At 44.8% G+C, this 22655-nt stretch overlaps 1 protein-coding gene and 1 long non-coding RNA gene across 8 annotated transcripts in view; both read right to left on the reverse strand.

Annotated features, from left to right (window-relative positions):
* usp25 (ubiquitin specific peptidase 25) overlaps positions 1–22655 on the reverse strand; it is an 84831-nt gene that overhangs the window by 18234 nt on the left and 43942 nt on the right. For 3 of the 5 annotated variants that reach the window (XM_042092049.1, XM_042092048.1, XM_042092046.1), the window contains 8 exons: positions 16670–16740; positions 15251–15479; positions 13669–13944; positions 10508–10653; positions 5864–5959; positions 1374–1552; positions 646–724; positions 94–173 (listed from right to left, as the gene is read on the reverse strand). In XM_042092049.1, the coding sequence (XP_041947983.1) occupies positions 94–173; positions 646–724; positions 1374–1552; positions 5864–5959; positions 10508–10653; positions 13669–13944; positions 15251–15479; positions 16670–16740 (1156 nt within the window). Of the gene's footprint in view, positions 1–93; positions 174–645; positions 725–1373; positions 1553–5863; positions 5960–9005; positions 9165–10507; positions 10654–13668; positions 13945–15250; positions 15480–16669; positions 16741–22655 lie in introns of all 5 variants that reach the window. The other 2 variants (XM_042092051.1, XM_042092050.1) reach the window with 2 other exon arrangements.
* LOC121709041 lies at positions 12064–13616 on the reverse strand. 3 transcript variants are annotated; one of them, XR_006031821.1, is made up of 3 exons: positions 13068–13616; positions 12665–12866; positions 12064–12550 (listed from the first exon to the last, which is right to left on the reverse strand). It is a non-coding gene; the product is annotated as an uncharacterized LOC121709041 (long non-coding RNA). The 3 variants fall into 3 exon arrangements; XR_006031819.1 differs by having other exon boundaries at positions 12064–12447; positions 12487–12866; XR_006031820.1 differs by having other exon boundaries at positions 12179–12219; positions 12423–12866.

Consider the following 22655-nt stretch of genomic DNA (forward strand, 5'->3'; position numbering starts at 1 on the left):
ATGTAACGACCTGACTTTTCCTACCAACTAAACTTGTGTGCAACTCAACGAGGTCCCATAGTATCTGCTGCCATCTAGTGGGGATAGCCTTACTTTTCCTTCTTGAAGAGTTCCAAGCCAATCATCAGATATATTGTCGTGTCCCGAAACTTCTGATATTCGCGGTGCCACATCTGTTTCAGCAGATAAACACAGAGAAGTCAGTATAATCTGTAATAAAGTCAGATGAAGACAAGTCAGTATAATATCTAGTGAAGTCAGTATAATCTGTAATAAAGTCAGATGAAGAGAAGTCAGTATAAACTCTAGTGAAGTCAGCATAATCTCTAGTGAAGTCAGATGAAGAGAAGGCAATTTTGAGGGTCACCTGCAGGGGGCAGTACAGAAGTCAGCATAGTCTAGACTCTATGATCTGTTGATATTCTCTGCGTGTTATAACAGGACTACACAGTGAAATCGACAGCTTAGTTCCTTTTAGTAACAATCAAGTGGAACACACAAACACCCCTCATATTCCTGCATGTTGACCTCCTCTGGCGTGATCATACACACATACACACACAAACCCCTCATATTCCTGCATGTTGACCTCCTCTGGCGTGATCATACACACATACACATACACACACACACACACACACACACCTCATATTCTTGCATGTTGACCTCCTCCGGTGTGATTAGATTTAGCTTCACACAAGCCACCTGCATGATGCTCTTGCACCTGACAAGGGTGAAAAATACACACACACACACACACACACACACACACACACACACACTACCGATTACTCAATGATTTTGGAAAAATCATGCATTTTCTAAACTTTAAAATAGTCAACAGTGAATTAAATTGAATTTAAAATATAGTTCAAGTGAAAAACAAATAAAAATATATAGTATACAGCAGTTATCACTGTAGAGCAAAGGTCTACGCTTGATTTAAGCTACACTGATTCGCCAACAAATTAGAGGCGTTTGAATTTCGCTGTGCCAACTCTGATAGATGTCTCTTGCTCGGCATGGCATGCTGACAGTTGCAGTTTCTGACTTCAAATACATTTCCTCTCAACATCTTGACTTTCTCAGAGATGAAGCAATACAGGACAACAGTAACACTTCAGAGACTCTGGAAGTAGAAAACTTAGCCACAGAAAACCCTCAGGAACTCTGGAAGTAGAAGACTTAGCAACAGAAGAATCCTCAGGAACTCTGGAAGTAGAATACTTAGCAACAGAAGAATCCTCAGGAACTCTGGAAGTAGAGACTTAGCAACAGAAGAATCCTCAGGAACTCTGGAAGTAGAGACTTAGCAACAGACCTGCCCGTGACCTTTGCCCTTCCCTGGCCTAGAAAAGTAGTAGGGGCAGTACCGTTCGTCGAAGCCCAGGTTACGGTCTGCAAACTGCGCCAGCAGTGTCCTCTCCAGGATCTTCTGCGGGGCCTCGTTCTGGATGAAGTAGACGATGACGTGCTGCATCCGGTGGTCTCGCTCCGGGGGGGTGTCCTCCTGAGCCAACCTCAGCAGACGTGTGTACTCCACCTCGATGGCCTGCCACCCCACACACAAAGGCATGCCATTACACACAAGGCCAAAATCATAAACACACATTAAATTACGCTACACACACACACACACACTACTACACATGCTGGCATACACACAAGAGCAGCAGCCAAAGCGCTGGGCCTGCTAATGTGAAATATCTATTATTGTTATTTTATTTTTTATTATTTATTATTGTTATTTTATTATTTGTTCATTTGGCTGACAATTTCTCCAAAGAGACTTACAGACATCAACGGTCTCCCCGGAGCAACCTTAAGGGTTAGGTGCCTTGTGAACCCACAACTCTGCAGATTACTGCATGCTAGCCAAGCTCTTTAGCCACTACTCCACCACCAGCCGCCATTTCTAAATGTGGAGCACGACATTCAGGCCAAGCTCAACCCACACTGCTACCAGATCATCAAATTCAAGGACTTTTCAAATCAATGGTCTTGAGTGTAGTTTGCAAAATCCTATTTTAGGCTAAACCTTTCAATTGTAAAATGAACAAAACTGGATCACCTCAGATATTGAGTGTAGAGCTTGGATGTGACGGCATGACAACCTAACCAAGCAACTCTTATTCATCATCTCTGCGTCTGAAAACTGGATGCGACGGCATGACAACCTAACCAAGCATCTCTTTATCCTCATCTCTGCGTCGGCATGACTTGGAGCCTGGTGGAGGACTTTGTGCAATGGTGCAAACTCAATCATCTCCAACTCAACACTTCAAAGACCAAGGAGATGGTGGTGGATTTCCGCAGGTCTAAGCCCACTCTGCTACCAGTCTCCAATGATGGGGTCAATGTCGAGGTGGTAAGCCCCTACAAGTACCTGGGTTTCCACCTGGACAATAAACTGGACTGGTCAGCCAACACTGACGCACTCTACAAGAAAGGGCAGAGCAGACTGTACTTCCTGAGGAGGCTGCGCTCCTTCAATGTGTGCAGCAAGCTCTTCAGGATGTTCTACCAGTCTGTTGTTGCCAGCGTCCTCTTCTATGCAGTAGTATGTTGGGGAGGAAGCACAAAGAAGAAGGATGCGGGGCGACTTGACAGGCTGGTAAGGAAAGCTGGCTCTGTAGTGGGAGCTGAACTGGAGTGCATCACTTCAATATCTGACAAAATGACCCTGAACAAACTGATCAACATCTTGGACAATGAGTGTCATCCACTCCACAGCACTATTGTTAAGCATAAGAGCCTGATCAGCTGGAGACTTCGCTCACTGCCTTGCCCAACAGACATACTGAGGAAGTCATTTGTCCCCAGGGCCATTGAACTGTTTAATGCATCACTTAAAGGAGAATTCCTTTATCAGATTCCAAAAATAATTCAGTGGAAATGCATGGATTCCAGTTTCTTCCAGTAGCAGCAACTGGAATCCATGCATTTCCACTGAATTACTTTTGGAATCTGATCCCTTATCATACCTGTTCATTCTTACTCGTCGCTCGACTTATCGTGACTAAATTCAAGATGGCTGCAAATGTTAAACTTCGTGAAGATACTGTCTGTATAAATCGTCTTGTAAGTAAACTACCAGTGCTTTTTCAAAGTTCTTAATGTCTCGTTTTAAATGTCAGGGCCCTCGGAAGTCTACCAATGAAGTGTGGAGATACATTGAGCCTCGTAAATGGGTGTAAAACAGTGATTTATTTGCATGGCTAGCCCGATGCCGAAGCACCACTATTGAAAAAGCTGTTGGTAGCATCGGCTAATTAGCGCCAGATTTTGGAGTGCAGGGGACAAGCTGAGATGGGCTATGAGACATACGTTCACACTCGGCATCATGTTTCAATACACTTTAGGTCAATATCACACCGGAATTCTCCTTTAAGGGAAGAGGAGAAATAGACTTATCCGCATAGTCTGTCGGCCTCTTCACCACCTCCAATGTCTTGAACTGTCTGTCCACTAGCCACTTTACCATTGTCTTCTGCCTCACTGTTTGCGTGCTTTATTAGCACATATGCACAAGCCCTCCCTCCATGCCACAGCCGAACTGTGACCAGACTTATACCTTTCTTAATATAGTTATTTATACATAGATATATAGACTTTATTCTTGCACTGTTGCACTGTTTGACTTACTCATTTGCACCATCACCATGACACTCATTCACAAAGAGCACCTTACCTTACGCACAGAGGACCACGGGCTCAGTCCCTGCTTCAGTCATTGCAAGCGCACCTGATTGATTAATCATCCACTATGTGGATACTGTTTTTTAGAATTGATTTAGATTAAGTTTTATTTAGTATAATTTGTATTTTAGTATATTTAGTATATTCTTTATCTTCTACAGTCCTTATTGCTTAGTTGTGTTTTTTTATATTATATACTTTTAATTACTTTTTCTGCTGTTAGTAAATGTGTGTGTGAGTAAGTAAGTATAAGTATGTAAGCAAGTATATATACTCTTTTGATCCTGTGAGGGAAATTTGGTCTCTGCATTTATCCCAATCCGTGAATTAGTGAAACACACTCAGCGCACAGTGAACACACAGTGAACACACAGTGAGCTGAAGCACACACTAATCCCGACGCAGTGAGCTGCCTGCAACAACAGCGGCGCTTGGGGAGCAGTGAGGGTTTAGGTGCCTTGCTCAAGGGCACTTCAGCCGTGCCTACTGGTCGGGGTTCGAACCGGCAACCCTCCGGTTGCAAGTCCGAAGCGCTAACCAGTAGGCCACGGCTGCCCCAAGTGTGTATGTTGTCTGTATGCTACTGTATGCTACTGTGACCTTGAATTTCCCCTAGGGATCAATAAAGTATTTATCTATCTATCTATCTATCTATCTATCTATCTATCTATGACAACCGAACCAAGTCATTGTGGCATCATGCAAGTCCCTGATTTTGTTTCTCCCAAACTCCAATGCTTTCCAACAGCACAGCAAGCTTACAGCCCACAACCATGCTGTACGCAATTACAAAGCACCGTCTACATCTACCTAATATACTCTTATTACATAGTATCATTTCTTGTTCTCTTCAAACAAGCAAAGACTCATCAATTCATGCTCATCAAGTTGCTAAATGACCCCTGGGTAATATTTAGGCCATCTACACAACTAAATTAAAAACAGAAATCATGTGTAATTTTGTGCAAGCCATTTAAGAATCAAACAAACACATACTAACAAACAAACACAGTACTGCTTTATTCATGTCAAGGTCTGACTTGCTAAGGAATATCCCAGTACTGCTGTAATTCATGTCCAGGGGCCTGTTGCACAATAGCAGAATTAAGACATCCGGGATAAGTTACTGAGCTGCGCTCAATGAAAACAAAACAAGAGCGTACAGGCTTAATTGGTTGCACAACGAGCAAGCCAGGATGAGCAGACACGGATTCATCAAGCCAGGTGAAACCTATCCTGGATAAGTGCGCGCTCACGGCTCCCTCAAATAGACCCCACCACCGATCACAGATTCACTGATTCACCATGGCAACTAGAGCGGCTTCATTGCTTCTTCTACGGTGTGAAGTAGGTAGATAGCCTTCTCACAACAGCAACACCTCTGTTAAGGAGAATATTGCAACTAGTTCCACGACCACCACGCGTGAAATGGTTAGGCACTCCCATGACGTCACATTGTCGCATGACAGGTCGGGAATGGCGATATGTAAAAGTTATTTAATGATCACAAACGTTTAAATAATGACAGTGGGTCTAGGTATATGTGATAACAATGTGTAGTGGGCAGTGGAATAACTATTGGTTTCCGTTTTGTGGTGACTGCTGACTGAGATAAGGGGGTGAGATTAAATAGATCCTGGAACTTAGCCTGGTCTTGAGCAGGCTAGCTCCACAGAATAAATCGCCATGGTGATTTATACCATAACATATCCTGCTGCCCCCTATCCTGCTTTTATGCAACTGGATCACGGATAAATTGAGCCAGGATAACCAAGATATCCCGGCTTAATCCCTTATCCTAGTTTTGTGCAATAGGCCCCAGGTCTAACTTGCTGTTCAATTGCATTGATAGACCAAATAATAGGGGCCAAAGTTTTAAAAATGAAACCATCGCTTTTGGGATTTAAACCAAAAGTTCTAATCATCTATGAATATGAATTGTGTTTTCCACATCAATGCCATATCAATGAAGTCACACACACACAGAATCGAGAGAAACAGTGTGAGAGCAAGCATAGGTGAGATGGGGTGGGGGGGGTTGTTATGGCCGTCATGCAGGGCAATGCGGGGGGGGGGGGGTACTTAAAGAAGGCAAGGGGGGGGGGGGTAGGGGGGTACTTAAAGAAGGCAAGGGGGGGGGGGGGGGGGGGGGGTAGGGGGGTACCTTAAAGAAGGCCGTCTCTGGGCCGTACTTGTCAAATATTTTCCTGGTTTTGCCAACAGCCATAATAACACCTTGCAAACTCGGAGTCAGCACAGCCTGCCCAAGAATACAGAACAGTCACATCACTCACTCCCTCCCACACACACACACACACACACACACACACACACACACACACACACACACACACACTGTTCATTCCTGATAAGAAATGGACATTCATTACTAAAAGATCAACAGATACACACACACACACAGATATCAGCCATAGTCTGTGTACTGCAACACACATTCACACACACTCAGACATCCACTCCAGCCAGTTTAGGAGTCATTCACAAAACCGACACTTTATAGAACACACAACCCAAAGGATTGTGGGAAATGATTCCAAGATGGAGCAGGACGGCCCAGCAGGGTCCTGATGAGAAGTGGGCTGATGAGAAGTGCTTGTACTAGATCTCAGATGCTGATGAGAAGTGGGCTGATGAGAAGTGCATGTACTAGATCTCAGATGCTGATGAGAAGTGGGCTGATGAGAAGTGCATGTACTAGATCTCAGATGCTGATGAGAAGAGCATGTACTAGATATCAGATGCTGATGACAAGTGCACATATGAGAAGTGCATGTACTAGATCTCAGATGCTGCAAAGCTACACAGCCACACTACACACTGAATATGAGACCCCCCCACACACACTACACTGAATATGAGACCCTCCACACACACTGTACATGACACCTTCCACACACACACACACACACACACATTACACACTGTACAGGACATCCCTCACACACACTACACACTGTATACGAGACCCCCCCCTCCACTCATGATCATGCGCCGCCCCCCCCCCCCCCCCCCACACATCATGCCCACCACTGACACAACGCACAAGCAGTCTGCTGAGATGTAACAAACAGATAATTTCATTTGGAAAACAGCTGCAACAGACAACAAGCTGAACAAACAGGGGCCGGTTCCCCAAAACGTTCTTATCTCTAAGTAGTTCTTAACCCTCTTAACCTCTCTCTTAACGTTATCTATTCCCGACACGTTTGTACGCTAAGTATATCTTCTGTAAGTCACACGTTCGTAAGGTTGGTCTGGACCATTCGTAAGCTAAGCTCTCTTTTAGCGTTGTTTGAGCTCTCAAGGCGCTAGTCGCCGCCACTGTGCAGCAGTCTTTAGAAATCAGCGCAGCTCAGTACAAGTCAAACTATGGTACAGTATGTTGATGATGTTGTGGCTCAACGATTTATGTTATGGACATTTTAAGACTAATAATAAAATATGTTCGCAATGGATGCAGGTCTATTTATGAAGTTTACTTTATTTGGTATCAGAACTAATATGGTGGTAATTAGCCTAGGCTATTTCGTAATGTCATTAAAGCGTTCAAATTGGCAATCACTTTTGATAATTAAAAGCTAGCAAAGAATTTGCCTCTAAATGGCTAAGATCTATAAATAGTTAAGCATGGTGGTGTCCAGTAAGCGACCAACTAGGCCTATGGCAGTGATCCAACGTGTCCTTGTATTGAATCAAAAACGCCGTGTAGTCGATGTCGCTCCATAGCTCTTTTTTGTTGCTGTTGCACAAGTTATTCCGAAAGCTGGAAAACAGTGTCACCTTGTGCAAGCTCACCTCGTCCAGCAAAACTTCAAGTTCCTCTGACGAGAAGCTTGGTGCCCTTTTTTTACGTTGCTTCCCCACCATACTGTATCTAAATCTCTCTCTGTTCATTGTAGATAGGTTGCTTTTTATTGAAAACATTAACCAATGGCAATCAATACCACATTAAACAGAAGTAACTGCAGCTGCTTGCCAATCAATTCTAATTGTAAGATACCTTACCATTAATATAAAAGTGTATTACATAATTTTTAGAAGTCGTTAAACCCATGTCAAGAAGTGGCACAACTGGATAACGGTGGATGATTAGCGAGGGATAGGTCTACCCGGTTACTCTACCGGTCACAACATATCGTGTGAACATATTACTGACAATTTGATAATTTAGTTAATAGTTTATATATTTTTATTTTTATATATTTTTTGGGCTTTTTATGCCTTTAATTAGATAGGATATTGGAAATTGACAGGAAGTGAGTGGGAGAGGAAAAGGACCACGGGGCGGGAATCGAACCCGGGTCGCCGGCGTACGGTGCAGGTGCCCCAGCCAGTCGCGCCACTGCTGGGGCCAATAGTTTATATTTTACTGATATCTTAAACTATGTTCAAATAAATGTTACTGGAATAATTTGAGGAATGTTTCATTTGCATAGAACGTGTTGTCTTTCTTAACGCCGTCATGCACCTTCGCGTGAAGTAAAAAAACGATTCCTGAGCAATCGATGCCAACTAATTCAGCACCTTCACTTGGGACAGCGCCTTTGTAACGTCGAACGTAAGAGGCAGAGTGTTAAGAAGCTTCCTAAGGGACACTTCGGGGAACACACTTAGGAACATAAACAACTTTGGAAAGATGTATCTTTTGAGTCTTCTTAGCGCGCTAAGAGTGAGCGTTATCGCTGAACCGGCCCCTGATCCTTTCATTTGGAAAACAGCTGCAAAAAACAACAAGCTGGACCATAGACTGTATATATAGAACAGTCTATACGCTGAACAAGTGCTGCTTCTATCAGATCTGTCCATGCTTGTCCCCAGTAACATGACCCCATACAGTACATTTCCTCATGTAGTTTAGTATTGAGATGCCCATGCTTGTCCCTAGTAAGATGAGCTCATATTTCCTCATGTAGTTTAGTATTGAGATGCCCATGCGTGTCCCTAGTTACATGACCCCATACAGTACATTTCCTCATGTAGTTTAGTATTGAGATGCCCATGCTTGTCCCTAGTAAGATGAGCTCATGTTTCATAATGTAGTTTAGTATTGAGATGCCCATGCTTGTCCCTAGTAAGATGAGCTCATATTTCCTCATGTATTTTAGCATTGTGATGCACGTCACATTCCCATTCACGTCCAGATGCACACAAAGCTCAGGTCTATGGATCAGCTGAACGATCCCAGACGCCCCAGGTTCACAGCAGAGGGCAAAGGTCACAGGTCACCATGGAGACTTCAGACAGGCACAGGGGGAGGCGCGAGGAAGGTGGGTGGGGGGTGCTACCTCATCATCGTACCCCTCCTCCTCTGTCTCAGTGAGGCTGGTTCCTACTTGAGGGGTGGCCATCTCCACTACCTGGGAGGGAGAGCAGGGGGCATCTGCCCACCCCTGCACAGCGGGGCAAGGGGAGGACTGGGGGCAAGAGGCAGGTGGGGGGGGAACCTGAGCAGCAGCGGGGTGGGGGGTGGGGATCGGGGATGAAGGGATGGAACTGGACTGTGGAGAGAGGAAGAGAGAGGGAAAGAACGACAGACACAGAGAAAAGGCTAGAGGAGTGTGGGAGAACAATCGGGAACAGATGCAGAAACCCGTAAGGAAGAGACCGATGCTGAGTGGATAGAAGGAGAGGACAGATAGATAGAGATAGACAGACAGATAGAAAAACAGATATAGAGAGGAGGAGGGAGGGAGAGAGAGAGAGAGAGAGAAGTGCTAAAAGGCAGAAAGAGAGAAAGAAAAAGAGGATGAGAGTTGTATGGAGTCACTGGAGGGCCATGCTGACAAACACAGATCCAGGTCAGCACCCTTACATCCAAGCTAATCAGAAGGACTGGTTCTGAGGGTTCTGAATGCGACCCAACCCAAACCGGGATGAGTCTAGGGTTCTGAATGCGACCCAACGCAAACCGGGATGAGTCTAGGGTTCTGAACGAGACCCAACCCAAACCGTTCAGAACCAACCCAAACCGGGATGAGTCTCCGAATGGGCTAGGGTTCTGAACACAACCTAACCCAAACCGGGATGAGTCTAGGGTTCTGAACACAACCTAACCCGAACCGGGATGAGTCTCCAAACCCACTCAGGGGGACTGGGAAATGTGCAAAGGGATCAGGGAGTCAGAGGAACACTAAATCCTCAGAGTAGGAAAAACAATTTCTACAGGATCTCCAAATGAAACCAGAAACTTGAACCCCTAAGACTACGGTACCTAAATTATCACTTCTTTATATCTTTTAGAGAGAGAGAGAAAGAGAGAGAATTTGGCCGAGTCCTACTCCATTAAGAAGGAATTCAAGGCTAAATGAATAAGTGTAGATCAAAGGCTTTTGGTGTCGTGTTTGGTGGTTGCTTTAGGGTCCTTTCAAGCGGGGAACAGACCTCCCGATTTTTAAGCCTGATTTTGAAAGGATAGAAAGTCCGTGACAACCGTGGGAAGTCCAAGGGAGGCAACGGTAGTCATGGTGTTCAGTCGTGGAATCGTTATGTGTTTGGGTAACAGACTGAATCCTTTGCAATTCTTTCCATTGTGATTCGCGATCCACATTCCATCATACTGTACATGTTTGAGATTTTCTTGACCCATCTGTTCTATGGTCGTCAAGGTCGCCATTAACCAACCAACAGCTCAAATCTACCAGACTCCGTCTGTCATCCGTCATGTCATCTCATACCATACTTGAGATTGAAAAAAAATCGGGAGGTCTGTTTCCAGCTTCAGGATTTTTTTTCAGGCTCAGGCCTCAGAGGTCTGTGTGTGTGTGTGTGTGTGTGTGTGTGTTCGTACCGCATTGAGCAGGACTTCGGGGCCCTGGGTGCTGTGTTCTGCGACTGCCGTAGCAATGGCCCTCTCGGTCTCTTCCCTCAGATGCCTGGAGTCGTCAGTGGGCGACTGCTGCTCCATGTACTCAGGGTCAGGCAGCTGGGCTGCAGCTGGAGGAGGAAGAGGAGGAGGAGGAGGAGGAGAAGGTGGAGGGAGAAAGGGAGAGGAGGAGGGAGAGGTGGAGGAAGAGGTGGAGGGAGAAAAGATCTTTATTGTCTGCAGTCTGTACAGAGCATATCACATACACACACAGAACACTGGCATATTAAGAAATTCTGGACATCGCATACTACCCTCACATACTACACACACATACATACACACACACATACTACACTCATATACACACACATACTACACACACACACACACACACACACACACACACACAGAACACTGGCATATTAAGACATTCTGGACATCACATACTACACTCGCATACACACACATACTACCCTCACATACTACACACACACTACCCTTGCATACTACACACACACACACACCATCAGGACATGGCATACTGCACATATAGCACAGGCATATTAAGACATGTTTCACAGTGCCAGGAGGAGGGACAGGTGGGACAGGCTTGCCACCCCACATGGAGAAATATTGCACGTTAACAATAGAGAACCTTTCAGAAATGATCTTTTGTGCGATTGGATTAGGAAAACCATAGTTTTGGTGAACAGAGATGAAGATCATCCCTTGATCCATTTATTTGCGCAACAGCCAGTTCTGCGTTCACTCCAGCGAGAGTAAAATAAATGTGTAAAAGCGGTGTCATCATCATAGGCTATTTGATACGGCCCATGGCTGTATCAAAGGGCTATTAATGCATGATAGCCTAATAGCCTATATATTTCGTAAGGAAATGTAAAATACAGATTAGACAGGACTGTTTCTATGCTGTTTTCATGGACAGCAAGAATCCTCTTTGTCCATTGTTTTAAGTAACATTGTTTGTTGCTTCTATCCACGTTAACTCCAGTAGTCCAGTTTCACTTGCGCAGACACACACACACATGAATGAGCGCTCGCACCACTACCCCCTCATTTGTTACCTCTTTATTTGATAACACTAAATTAAGAAATATTTCCTAATCTGGAAAAAGTTTAGTTTATTTTTCTTTCGGTCCGCAGTTCCATAATACCGTTCAATTATGCCGCAAATTATCCGCATTCCAGCAATCTCCTCGTCAAGGAGGCCCTAACGCTGCAGATCATAGACAGAGAAAGCAGGCTCTGGAAACAGAACACAGTTGCATGTCCAGTGTAGCCATGCGTCTGTGTATACGGAAAATGACAAGTGTCTTGGTGCGGTTAAATATATTTAAATTAGATATAAACCATTATTTTCTTGGGGGTGCTATGGCTAATCCAAGAGGAGCTATAGCGCCCCCTAGCATCCACCTGGCGCCACCCCTGTACTGTTCACTGCAAGATCTCCCTTCTTCCCCACCCATCCCATATCCCTCCATCTATACACCTCCTCCACCCCTGTCCCATATCCCTCCATCTATAAATCTCTCATCCTGTCTTTCCACTTCACTTCTGTCCCCCCCCCCCTCACCTGTGGTGTCTCTCTGACACCTCACCTGTGCTGTCTCTCTGCCACCTCACCTGTGGCGTCTCTGTGCCATCTCACCTGTGCTGTCTCTGTGCCATCTCACCTGTGCAACCTCACCTGTGCTGTTTCTGTGCCATCTCACCTGTGCTGTCTCTCTGCCACCTCACCTGTGGCGTCTCTGTGCCACCTCACCTGTGGCGTCTCTGTGCCACCTCACCTGTGGCGTCTCTGTGCCACCTCACCTGTGCTGTCTCTCTGCCACCTCACCTGTGGTGTCTCTGTGCCATCTCACCTGTGCAACCTCACCTGTGCTGTCTCTGTGCCATCTCACCTGTGCTGTCTCTGTGCCATCTCACCTGTGCAACCTCACCTGTGCGGTCTCTGTGCCACCTCACCTGTGCTGTCTCTGTGCCATCTCACCTGTGCAACCTCACCTGTGCGGTCTCTGTGCCACCTCACCTGTGCAGTCTCTGTGAAATCTCACCTGTGCAACCTCACCTGTGCTGTCTCTGTGCCACCTCACCTGTGCTGTCTCTGTGCCACCTCACCTGTGCTGTTGGCCTGTGGCGTCTCTGTGCCATCTCACCTGTAGCATCTCTGTGCCACCTCACCTGTGCTGTCTCTGTGCCATCTCACCTGTGGTGTCTCTGTGCCATCTCACCAGTGCCACCTCACCTGTGCTGTCTCTGTGCCATCTCACCTGTGCTGTCTCTGTGCCACCTCACCTGTGCTGTCTCTGTGCCACCTCACCTGTGCTGTCTCTGTGCCATCTCACCTGTGGTGTTGGCCTGTGGTGTCTCTGTGCCACCTCACCTGTGCTGTCTCTGTGCCACCTCACCTGTGGCGTCTCTGTGTCTTCTCACCTGTGGCATCTCTGTGCCACCTCACCTGTGCTGTCTCTGTGCCACCTCACCTGTGGTGTTGGCCTGTGCTGTCTCTGTGCCATCTCACCTGTGCTGTCTCTGTGCCATCTCACCTGTGGTGTTGGCCTGTGGTGTGTCTGTGCCACCTCACCTGTGCTGTCTCTGTGCCATCTCACCTGTGCTGTCTCTGTGCCATCTCACCTGTGCTGTCTCTGTGCCATCTCACCTGTGCTGTCTCTGTGCCATCTCACCTGTGGTGTTGGCCTGTGGTGTGTCTGTCACCTCACCTGTGCTGTCTCTGTGCCATCTCACCTGTGCTGTCTCTGTGCCATCTCACCTGTGGTGTTGGCCTGTGGTGTCTCTGTGCCATCTCACCTGTGGCATCTCTGTGCCATCTCACCTGTGCTGTCTCTGTGCCATCTCACCTGTGCCGTCTCTGTGCCATCTCACCTGTGCTGTCTCTGTGCCATCTCACCTGTGCTGTCTCTGTGCCATCTCACCTGTGGTGTTGGCCTGTGGCATCTCTGTGCCATCTCACCTGTGGGGTCTCTGTGCCATCTCACCTGTGGTGTTGGCCTGTGGGGTCTCTGTGCCATCTCACCTGTGGCATCTCTGTGCCATCTCACCTGTGCTGTCTCTGTGCCATCTCACCTGTGGTGTTGGCCTGTGGCGTCTCTGTGCCATCTCACCTATGGTGTTGGCCTGTGGCGTCTCTGTGCCGTCTCCCCCTGCTGCCTCGGTCTCCGTGCCAGCGGGTGGTGCCGCGGTGGTGGTGGTGGCGGAGGCGAGGGTGGTGGCAGAGGCGAGGGCCTGCTTCTCTTGCTGAGCCTTGCGGGCCTGCAGCATGTCCCAGACCTTCAGCTCGCGCTCAAACTGCACATTGTCCTCCTTCACATACTCCTGCAGGTCCACTGGGAGCTTAGCTAGGCCGGTCACCATCAGGCCCGTCTCCACGTCAAACTCCTCTGTACACACACACACACACATTATGCAACTGCGTTATATAAGCTCTACTGGCGCGTACACGTGCATTACCACAGACAACAGAGCGTGTTTTCTCTGGCCTGTGTTCATTACCACAGACAACAGAGCGTGTTTTCTCTGGCCTGTGTGCATTACCACAGACAACAGAGCGTGTTTTCTCTGGCCTGTGTTCATTACCACAGACAACAGAGCGTGTTTTCTCTGGCCTGTGTGCATTACCACAGACAACAGAGCGTGTTTTCTCTGGCCTGTGTTCATTACCACAGACAACAGAGCGTGTTTTCTCTGCATTTATGTTTAATCCACTCTAGGCGTATGTTTAATCCCACTCTAGGCGTATGTTTAATCCCAGTCTAGGCGTATGTTTAATCCCAGTCTAGGCGTATGTTTAATCTAGGCGTATGTTTAATCCCACTCTAGGCGTATATTTAATCTAAGCGTATGTTTAATCTAGGCGTATGTTTAATCCCACTCTAGGTGTATATTTAATCTATGTGTATGTTTAATCCCACTCTAGGCGTCTGTTTAATCCACTAGGCGTATGTTTAATCCCACTCTAGGCGTATGTTTAATACCACTCTAGGCATATGTTTAATCTAGGCGTATGTTTAATCCCACTCATCCCACTCTAGGCATATGTTTAATCCCACTCAAGGTGTATGTTTAATCCACTAGGCGTATGTTTAATCCCACTCAAGGCGTATGTTTAATCCCACTAAGATATCTAGGAACTGAGCCCATCACATTAGTGTAGGAGTCAGCAAACCCAGCTAATGGTAGCTATTCCTCACCTCATCTCACCTCACGGGTTATTAGGATTAGGATATTATTAGGATTATTACAACCACATTTCCATGATCACCCTCATCGTCACCTCACCTCACAGGTTATTAGGATTACTACATTTTCAACCACACGTACATGATCACCATCATCAACATCTTCACAATTATCATTATTACCACCACGAAGATTATCACCACAATCATCAAAATCATCTACCTGCTTTTCAACCACACGTATATGAGCACTATCAACATCACCATCATCATCACCACCAACATCATAATAGGATTGCATCATAGGATCATCATAATAGGATTGCACATGGAAATTAGATAAATAGGATCATCATAATAGGATTTCACATGGAAATTGGCTGGTAGCTACATCTGGCACAGCATCTTTTCTCTTTAAGGGATTATGTCTCACTGGGCCCAAAATGCATTAAAGTTAATAAACTAATCCATCGTCCTCATCGTCCTGCTGTTCACTCTGAGGACTGACCCTCTATAAGGAAGCGTTTCCTGTCGTTGATGTACATGAGGCAGTATGCGCTGGCGTTGCGGTATCCGCCGAACGAGTCCCTCATGAGCTCTTCCCAGGACGATTTGGTGACGGAGATGTCGTTGTACTTCATCCAGCCGTTCTGCCGCGGGTCAAAGATGTACGCCCAGTAGTGGCCGGCGATGGCCTGCCCCTCGTGCACCAGCACAGCATGCAGCCGGTACGGCACCTAACACACACGCACACACACGCACACACACGCACACACAACCATAGACACACGCACGCACGCGCACACACACACAACCATACACACGCACAAACACACACACAACAATAGACACACGCACGCACGCGCACAAACACAACCACACACACACACCCACACAGAGAGCCCGTCTTAAAGTGGAACCACACAGTCGTGATTTGAGACGATTTTCAGACATAATAACATCTAAATTACTGATTATTTCTGTAAATCTTTTAAGCATGTCTGGATTGTTTCTGATGTTTTATGTTTAATTAATTTGATATTTCCATTCCATGAAAAGTTCAAATTACCGTATTTTCCGGACTATAAGTCACACTTTTTCTCATAGTTTGGCTGGTCAACTTATAGTCAGGTGCGACTTATATATGAAAATATATATAATTGGACATGTTTTTAAATGTTAATTCATATTAACTGACATGAACCCTACATGAAACATTACCGTCTACAGCCATGAGAGAGCGCTCTAGGCTTCCCCTGCGTGTTCTTTTAAAACGCGCATGTTTTTATCTTTCGTTCTCGGAGCTTGTGCCTCCATGTAGCCCAAAATGCTTGATTGCATTGCATCCTCTACATTTTTAGCTACATTTTTTCTCTTCATGACACATTCTTTGACTGATGCAACTTATACGGTAATAACTAAAAAAACAAATAAAAAAGACTTAATGTAAATGACTATACATAATAAGTGGTACTATCTGGATCATAGCTTGGACAACAATGTGACCTGCAGTCTTAGCTTAAAGCTGCAGTTGGCAAGTCTGACAGATTGAGGGGACTTGGCCAAAATTCAGAATGTTTACAACTCTCATGCCCCTCTCCCACGACCACCGAGCACCCTCTCATCGAGTTTGTGCTCGTCAGTGCGCACCAGACTGTGATTGACAGTCTGATTGGACCAGAAGAACCAGGAGCTGTGGATTTTTGCAAAACAAATAACCGGCTCTAGGTGGAGGTAGAAGTGTGTCTGATATTTTTTTTCTAAAACCGGCTGATTTATGTTGTTCTATCGGAGCAGTGTCAGTTTCAGTGAATATGATCAAAAAAATCTTGCCAACTGCAGCTTTAAGGCAAATCAACTGCTTGTTTTACAAAGCCTGTGCAGTCAAGCTCATTTGAAAGCCCAGGGGGGCCTTAGTTCCCCGTACCTGCGTCATGCTTTTGTCCGAGTACATGAGCTCAATGGTCCTGTGGATCCGTGATATACTGCTCTGGAGATCTAGAACGAAAGACAAACAGAGGACACTCTGAAAACACTCTCCTCTTCACTGTGTGTGTGTGTGTGTGTGTGTGTGCGTGTGTGTGTGTGTGTGTGCGTGCGTGTTGCCATACCAACTGTGTCACAGTATGGTATGGCAACTGCTCTGCCACCGACCGGAAAGCACTGCAGAGTAGGGCTGGGCGATATGGCTGAAAACTGTCACGATAGAAGTGTTTCATATCAGTCGATATCGATAAAAACATATACCTATTTGAAATAAGGACCTGGTGATTTTTACCTATTTGAAATAAGGACCTGGTGATTTTTTTCCCCATTTTAAACACTTAAAAAAAGTCCTAACACAAGGTAGCAATGACATACTGAACTAGAATTCTAACTTAGATCCATTTATAATTATTTATTTTCACACAACTATGCAACAATATAAGAAGAACTATGCTTCTCCTATGCTCCTAGACCACAGGAATTACACAACTTTACAACAGTGTATGCAAACGTTTGTTGGAACTATGGACTGATATGGGATTTTGAAGGCCGATATCAATATTTGAGTATATCGGCCGATAGTCATTTCTCCCATAACAAAGTTTTGATCACGCTGGGACATTATCTGTTTAAATATGCCTAACTATCTGGTTTGCTAATGAAAGGCTCTCATACAGTATTAAAAAAAATAAAAATAAATAAGAAGCCTAGTGTAAACCACCATTGCACAATCTACATTGTGGGCTATGAAAGCAAAACGTTGCTTTTACTTTGGCCTACCCTTAGCCTTTGTCAACCATACACTTACTTACTTTGTGTGAGCACCTTCGTCACATTTATTTTGTGTGCAGTCTTCGTGTGCATTTCTTAAATGTATCAGTTTACACTCACTGGCAGCACTGACAGGACCACCAAGGACAGTGTGAGCGATGTGACAGTGTTGGCGAACGAGTCAACAGCAGATAAACAAAACGTTTTAGCAAAGAGAACTGTCCCAGTCCAGTCCAGTGCTTTTAAGGATGCATCGTACTTCCACCAGCAAACCATGGAATTAGCTAAATGTTAGCGCTGTGGCTAACTAACTTAGCTCCTCTCAGTATGGTCAAAAAATGAATGAGATTACAGTGGGCAGTGCTTCGACTTGGCCAGCTTCACTCGCGGTCCGCGCGTGGGATCACGCGGTATCACGCAACTTTAATTTGTATTTTTCCAGTGAGACGCTGCAACAACCCAAACAACCGGTAGATGGCTCAAGTGAGCAGGGTGTCTCGTAAAAAGAAATGGAGCCTGGAAAACCCTACACAGACTTCACTACAGACTTTAGCAGACTGGTTTAGAAATAATTTAATAGCCAGAAATATGCCTGCCCTAATAAAGAAATATTTGGTTAACTGCGAGTGAATCCCGTTTGCAGCCGTAGAAGAAGCAGGACAAATTAAACATTCTGGTTTTCTCCGAGTGCAACGATGATAGACAGACATCATTTGGACAAAATATAGAGCATATTAACCTCCGTTGCTCAGCCAAATGCCTTCCTGTTACGTCCTGTTATCACGTAGTTACAGGCGATAAACGATTTTTGATGGTCACAAGTTTACTTCATTAGCGGTTTATTTATTGTTTTATTATTAAAGAGTGTTTTTCATTTAAAGGTTTGACTTCGTGCTTATTCAGTAGAGCATTTAGTGCTCTCCCCAATTCCAGACGTTCACATTGCATGTTTGTTTGTAATGGATGCAACCGCGAGATAGGCTATGCGTTTGACGGCAATGAGTTGTTAACAGACATGAACCAAGACATATAGCCCAGCAGCAATCTAGGGACTGTTCATTATTTATTGAAGGGGCCACCAGAGGAATTTTGAGTGCTTCAGTTGCAAGTTGCATGACCCTCTCTTGCCTGCTAGAAATTGTTCAATGACCCTCCGACAGAATTGTTAAAAAAGACATGACCCTCCCCTGCCAATTGTCGCTGTCTTCCGCCCGCGCCACAGCCACACACTGTGATAACGTTCTTAAATCAATCTTTCCCGTGAGCTTGCATGCTACCAGTCCTTCCTTTTCAAATGTGTTGCGCCTGTTTGCACAATTTCACAAATAATCATATGTGATTAATAATATGACAAATAATCCCTGTGCACGGGGACCGAAACAATGCATGCCAACTTTTTCCGTGTTTATCACGTATTTTAACTTTCCCCGCTGTCTTGCCGTTTTAATGTTTTCCCGTAGAATATCCCATATTTTAATACTCTCATAACAGCCCTGCCATCGGGCCTGTCTCTGTGTTGCCCTGTTGCTACCCCTTGCCCTTCCAACGAAACAGATGTCTTCAAATCATCATTTTCCTTGCTTGAAGGCGAACTTAGAGTGATGTTAACCTATTTAAGTTTAACGGCGTGATTGTCGTGAGAGCACGATTCATTGGCGCTTGCATGTTCGGCCTTCTACGTGCGCACCTGAGGCTACTCAGCTACAAGAAATAATTTCCCCTCTTTGTATGTTCACTGCAAGTTGGCCTACCATAACTTACCAACTCTGCACTGTAGACTGGCTATTTATATTTTTCTGTGAAATAAGCAAATGTATTTGTTCAACTTTATGAAGCAGAATTACGCATAGGCTACTTGGAACATAATACATTTGACAAAGGACAGATGAATGTTGCTAGTGACTAAATATTAACTCTCATTGTTTACGATGTCTTTGTCATGGGGAAGTGTTTTTCCCCATGCATTTATTCTAGGTTACTGTCAGTGACTGCCGTGAGAGAAGCGGGTTCTGTGTTTCGTTCATGTCAGTGACTGACGCGAGAGAAGCAGAGTCTGTGTTGTGTTGTGTTGCGTTGCGTTAATTTATTTTCATTGGGCATACCGTGCCGTCCACAGCTCTTCAGTTCTGACAAAGCCAAAATTACTCCTTTTGAAACAATGAGTGCAGGAAGCGCGTTTGTATGGTTATATTGCTTGACGGGGGGGGGGGGGGGGGGGGGGTCCCAAGCAGCTTTCAGCCATAAGGCTACTTTGAGAACATTTCAATTCACCCGACACTAATATTCAAAATGTTGAAAACTATTTCGGCATAGCCTATAAAGCCTCACAGATGCGCTCGTGCCTTGGCAGGAAAAATCTTCACGATAGGCCTATTAACTAACCACCCGATTCACGTTGGCTGGGGGGAAGGGGGGCCATCAGACATTTGTGCCCAGTTAATCCGGCCCTGCCCCCCAACAAATCCCACCTTCCCACCTCTGACAGCTTAAAAGAAGTCAAGAGGACTCCTTACTCACAGACCTATTCACAAACCTGCGGCATTTTGCCGTGTTTTGAAATCCTATGCAGCTACAGGAGCTTCCAATCGTGAGGAAGCAATTTTGCATTGTAGGCATAACTAACATGCAATAACGCCGCCAACAACAACCAAAACTTGGCTAATCATCGTCAAAATGTAAATTAAATGTAACATTATTGTGAATCAAATTAAAATGTTCTCTTTTGCAAACGCAGGCATAGTAACAGAATAATTTAATAAATGTTACAAAGATACTACATCAATCCGTATGTTTCATTAGGCTACTAGGCTATTTGTTTTGCCTTGATTCATTTAGGCTAGGCCTTTTTATTCAGGGGCCGTATTCACAAAGAATTTTAAGGCTAAAAGTAGCTCCTAACTGGCGAATTTAGGAGCAACTCCTAAAAATAATGGGCGTGACTCCTAACTTTAGGACTCCTAATTTTTTCAGCTTTTTTGTGGCATTTTACGTTGCGATGTTTTGAAATGCTTAGCCTATGCGCAACTGGAGCTTCCAATCGCAAGGGAACAATTTGTTTTTGTTTTTTTTATTTTGGGCAAGCCTGCATTCATTCATTCATTCATTCATTCATTCATTCAACCTTTATTTATTCTCGGAGGGTCATTGAGGGAAGCCCTCATTTTCAATGAAGCCGAGATTACAGAAGCGAAGCAAAGCGCTCTACAAACAAGACAACATTCGAGGCCTTCTGTTGAAGAATTTTATATAAAGCCTGCGCTGTGGAATGTTCAAGTAATAACACAATCCAATGTGTGTCAATTGTCCCCCGCTGACCACCTCACACATTTCTCTAGATTTTGCAACGAACTTACATGACACAATGCCATAAAATATGCCAGTTTTAGGACACAGGATAATGTTTGTAATGATACCAGGTAGGCCTACGTTTAACAGTAACAAGTGTAATGAGCTATTCATTGTCGAAGGTACATGGTGAAGTGAAATTCTTACTTTGGAAAACAAACATTTGCCGATATCATCGCCGATCATCAGAATATTGCAACAGATTCTGTGTTCTGGACTGCAGGTAAGCCAGTGGTTCTCAAACTTTTATTTCATCCCCCACTTTGATCAAGGGGCATGACTGATGATAGTGGAGATAACGTGTTATCCCGAGGCTTTTGCAAGTCAGCATCTTCGACGGTAGTCTATTAAAAATATAAGTTTTCGATGTCCCAAACGGAGAGCCATACTTTATTGTTTTTAACGATCTCTATGCTACTCACAAAAATGTAGGCATGGGGACATGATGAAGTAGGCTATCCAACTGTCGTGTGTTAAATTATTGTGATTACGAGCCAGTGGTTTTCAAACTTTATGCGTGACTCGGACATCTAACTAAATGCAACAGGCTCATATCGTCCTCGCATTCGCAAAATGAGGACCAGTGTTTTGTCAAATTGCAAATAGCTATTCGTTTTAACGATTTTTTTATGATAGTATGAAGTGCTTTTTGTATAGGCTACTATATTAATCTTGGAATATGGGGAGGGAAGTGGCGCGTCTGCAGTCAGCCAAATAATGTAATTCTGCGCCATAAAGCAGATGTATTTGTTTATTGTACAGAAAAATAAAAATGACATGTCAAGCAGTCAACTGACTACATTGCAGTCAAGAAGTAGGGCAAATTAAGACACTGTTTTGATTTGCGTAGTTGCGTTACCCCCCAACACTGACAATAACATAGACAGCAATAAGATATTTTTTCGTTTTGTGGAGTGGCACCGGTAGGCTATCAAAAGCAGATTTCAATTTTCGCTACCACCGTGTAGTCAAGCCTTAAGCCATACCCAAGTAGCCTTAATCGAGGTAATGTTTAATTACGATTTATTTTGTTATTGAATTTGTAGACTGGGATTCCTCTCGGTAACAATTACGTTTAAAGGTAGCCTAGCCTCCTGCTTTTTCAGAAGGGGCAGCAGTCAGGCTACTGACAGAGCGATGTACAGTGGCAGAGCGACGCACAGTGGCTGAAAGTGGTACTAAAGCTTCACGCAGCTTCACGCCTCGTAATGCGCAACTGAAGTGGCCATTTGAAAGCGATGCCCACTGTACAGTTGAAAGAGACAATACTCACAGGTATACATTAACCTGTGTTAATGTTTCACAAATATGACAACAATGAAATTGGCCTCTTTTTGATTACTTCTATCTATGGCTACGTCTGAGCCCGCTAGCATAGCAACATGCTAACAGATTCGCACCGCGCACCAGAGCGTTTGAGTGCACATACCGACACGGGAGAGGTATGACCCAGAGTAAGGTAAGAACCAGAGTTTCCGCTAGAAAAAAATGGTGCCAAAGTGACCGGCAGAGGTTTTGTTTTCCGGACATTTTGATGATATGCCGGTCAAATATCCTACAATCCCTTCTTAACTCATTAAAAGCTAAGCTGTTTTCGGGAGCTTTGTCCTAGAGTGCCAGCAATCTAGACCATTGTTGATGATTTATGTACAGCCACAGCATATTCTGTGTTATAGCTATGAACACATACACTAGCTTGATTAAAAGGTGAGACTTTAAGCTCTCGGTGAGTGCAAACCGTGTATTTCTACACACCTCTGTTCCTGAGAAATCCCAAGCTAAACAGTGGCTAGTTTTCATCAAAATCACTG

The sequence above is a fragment of the Alosa sapidissima genome, chromosome 5, assembly GCF_018492685.1.
Source record: "Alosa sapidissima isolate fAloSap1 chromosome 5, fAloSap1.pri, whole genome shotgun sequence".
In the NCBI taxonomy this organism is placed as follows: domain Eukaryota; kingdom Metazoa; phylum Chordata; class Actinopteri; order Clupeiformes; family Clupeidae; genus Alosa; species Alosa sapidissima.